At 41.2% G+C, this 2,500-nt stretch overlaps 1 protein-coding gene across 7 annotated transcripts in view; it reads left to right on the top strand.

The window, feature by feature from the left end:
* Positions 1-2,500, top strand: part of LOC106592481 (sister chromatid cohesion protein PDS5 homolog A) — a 97,311-nt gene that overhangs the window by 44,238 nt on the left and 50,573 nt on the right. For all 7 annotated transcript variants that reach the window (XM_045712713.1, XM_045712712.1, XM_045712711.1 and 4 more), the window contains one exon: positions 1-62. This exon is cut by the window's left edge and continues 52 nt beyond it. In XM_045712713.1, the coding sequence (XP_045568669.1) occupies positions 1-62 (62 nt within the window). The remainder of the gene's footprint in view (positions 63-2,500) is intronic.

Here is a 2,500-nt window from a genome sequence, read left to right as displayed (position 1 = left end):
ACTGAGGAGAAGATGAAATGTCTTTACTACCTTTACGCCTGTCTGGATACCAACGCTGTCAAGTTAGTACACACACACACATACACACACACACACACCTAACCAGGGCTTTTTGGGTTAAAGAACAAAACAGTGAAAATAGTCAAATTTGGGGGGGGGGGAATCGGTTTGTCAACTTCAACGACTAAGAACATAAATAAAGTTTATAGACGAGATAATGGACCCATATATTTTTTAAATCAGATTATCTTTGAGAACTAACAATCAGACCAAACCAAAGCTATACAGTCAGACTTAAAAATTCCCCAAAAAACAGTGAATTTATTAGCATTTTATACATTTTGTGTTTTGAGCAGAAGAACACAGCGTTAGTTATGGCAAAATGCATAGAATTGCAGGAAATTATCTTTAAAACTGCAATATTCTAGATCATTCCGTGTCTTTTCGGTAAGCAACGCCGGTGTAGATGTGGCTTTGTGATTTTAGGTTATTGTCCTGCTGAAAGGTGAATTCATCTCCCAGGAAACTGAACCAGGTTTTTCTCTAGGATTTTGCCTTGTTCTTAACTCCGTCCCGTATCTTTTTATCCTGAAAAACTCCCTAGTCCTTGCCGACGACAAGCGTACCCATAACATGATGCAGCCACCACCCCAAGTTTGAAAATAAGGAGGCAGTGACTCAGTGACGTGTTGAATTTGCCCCAAAACATGAGGCTTTTGCATTTAGGCCAAATTCACCAGTGTCCTGATGGTAACGTCCCCTGAGCAGTTTCCTTCCTGTCCTGCAGTTCAGTTCAGAAGGACGACTGGGGTGGTTTTAATACATAATCCACAGAATCATTACTAACTGGGTCATGCTTAAAGCTACACGATGCAGAAATCACTCTTATTTTCCTGGTTGCTGAAATTCTAATAATTCGCCTAATTTCAGTTTATGTGACATAACAGTGTAGAGAATAATTTTTTACAATCGAAATATTATATTTTCAGCTGTTTTGAAGCTGGTGTACAAAACCAAAAATAAAAGATGCAAAAAAAAAACTAATCTGAAGAACGGGAAGCATTGAAATTGTGAACATTCAGAAAGTATTCAGACCCTTTGACTTTCTCCACATTTGTTACATTACAGCCTCGTTCTAAAACGGATGAAATTGTTTTTTTTTCCCCCCTCCTCCTCAATCTACACACAATAACCCCGTAATGACATCACAATACCCCGTAATGACATCACAATAACCCCGTAATGACATCACAATAACCCCGTAATGACATCACAATACCCCCGTAATGACATCACAATAACCCCGTAATGACATCACAATACCCCCGTAATGACATCACAATACCCCCGTAATGACATCACAATACCCCCGTAATGACATCACAATACCCCCGTAATGACATCACAATACCCCCGTAATGACATCACAATACCCCCGTAATGACATCACACCGTAATGACATCACAATAACCCCGTAATGACATCACAATAACCCCGTAATGACATCACAATAACCCCGTAATGACATCACAATAACCCCGTAATGACATCACAATAACCCCGTAATGACATCACAATAACCCCGTAATGACATCACAATACCCCCGTAATGACATCATAACAAACCCCGTAATGACATCACAATACCCCGTAATGACATCATAACAAACCCCGTAATGACATCACAATACCCCGTAATGACATCATAACAAACCCCGTAATGACAAAACCAAAAACAGGTTCAATCTTGGTTTCATCATACCAGAGAATCTTGTTTCTCATGGTCTGAGAGTCTTTAGGTGCCTTTTGTCAAACTCCAAGTGGGCTGTCATGTGCCTTTTACTGAGGAGTGGCTTCCGTCTGGCCACTCTACCATAAAGTCCTGATTGGTGGAGTGCTGCAGAGACGGTTGTCCTTCTGGAAGGTTCTCCCATCTCCACAGAGGAACTCTGGAGCTCTGTTAGAGTGACCATCAGGTTCTTGGTTCACCTCCCTGACCAAGGCCCTCTCATTGATTTGCGGGAATCTTGGTGGTTCCAATTCTTCCATTTAAATGATGAGCCTGTTCTTGGGATTAATTTTTGGTACCCTTCCCCAGATCTGTGCCTCGACACAATCCTGTGTCGAAGCTCTACGGACAATTCATTCGACCTCATGTCTTGGTTTTTGCTCTGACATGCCCTGTGAACTGTGGGACCTTATATAGACAGGTGTGTGCCTTTCCAAATCATGTCCAATCAATTGAATTTACCACAGGTGGACTCCAATCAAGTTGTAGAAACATCTCAAGGACATTTCAAGTCTCATAGCAAAAATACTTATTTTAATATATTTGCAAACATTAAAAAAAATAATACTTGTTTTCTCTGTCATCATGGGGTAGTGTGATGTCATCATGGGGTAGTGTGATGTCATCGTGGGGTAGTGTGATGTCATCGTGGGGTAGTGTGATGTCATCGTGGGGTAGTGCGATGTCGTCGTGGGGTAGTGCGATGTCGT

This window comes from Salmo salar, unplaced genomic scaffold, assembly GCF_905237065.1.
Source record: "Salmo salar unplaced genomic scaffold, Ssal_v3.1, whole genome shotgun sequence".
In the NCBI taxonomy this organism is placed as follows: domain Eukaryota; kingdom Metazoa; phylum Chordata; class Actinopteri; order Salmoniformes; family Salmonidae; genus Salmo; species Salmo salar.
Note: the sequence above shows the minus strand (reverse complement) of the source record. Positions and strands in the feature narration are given on the sequence as shown.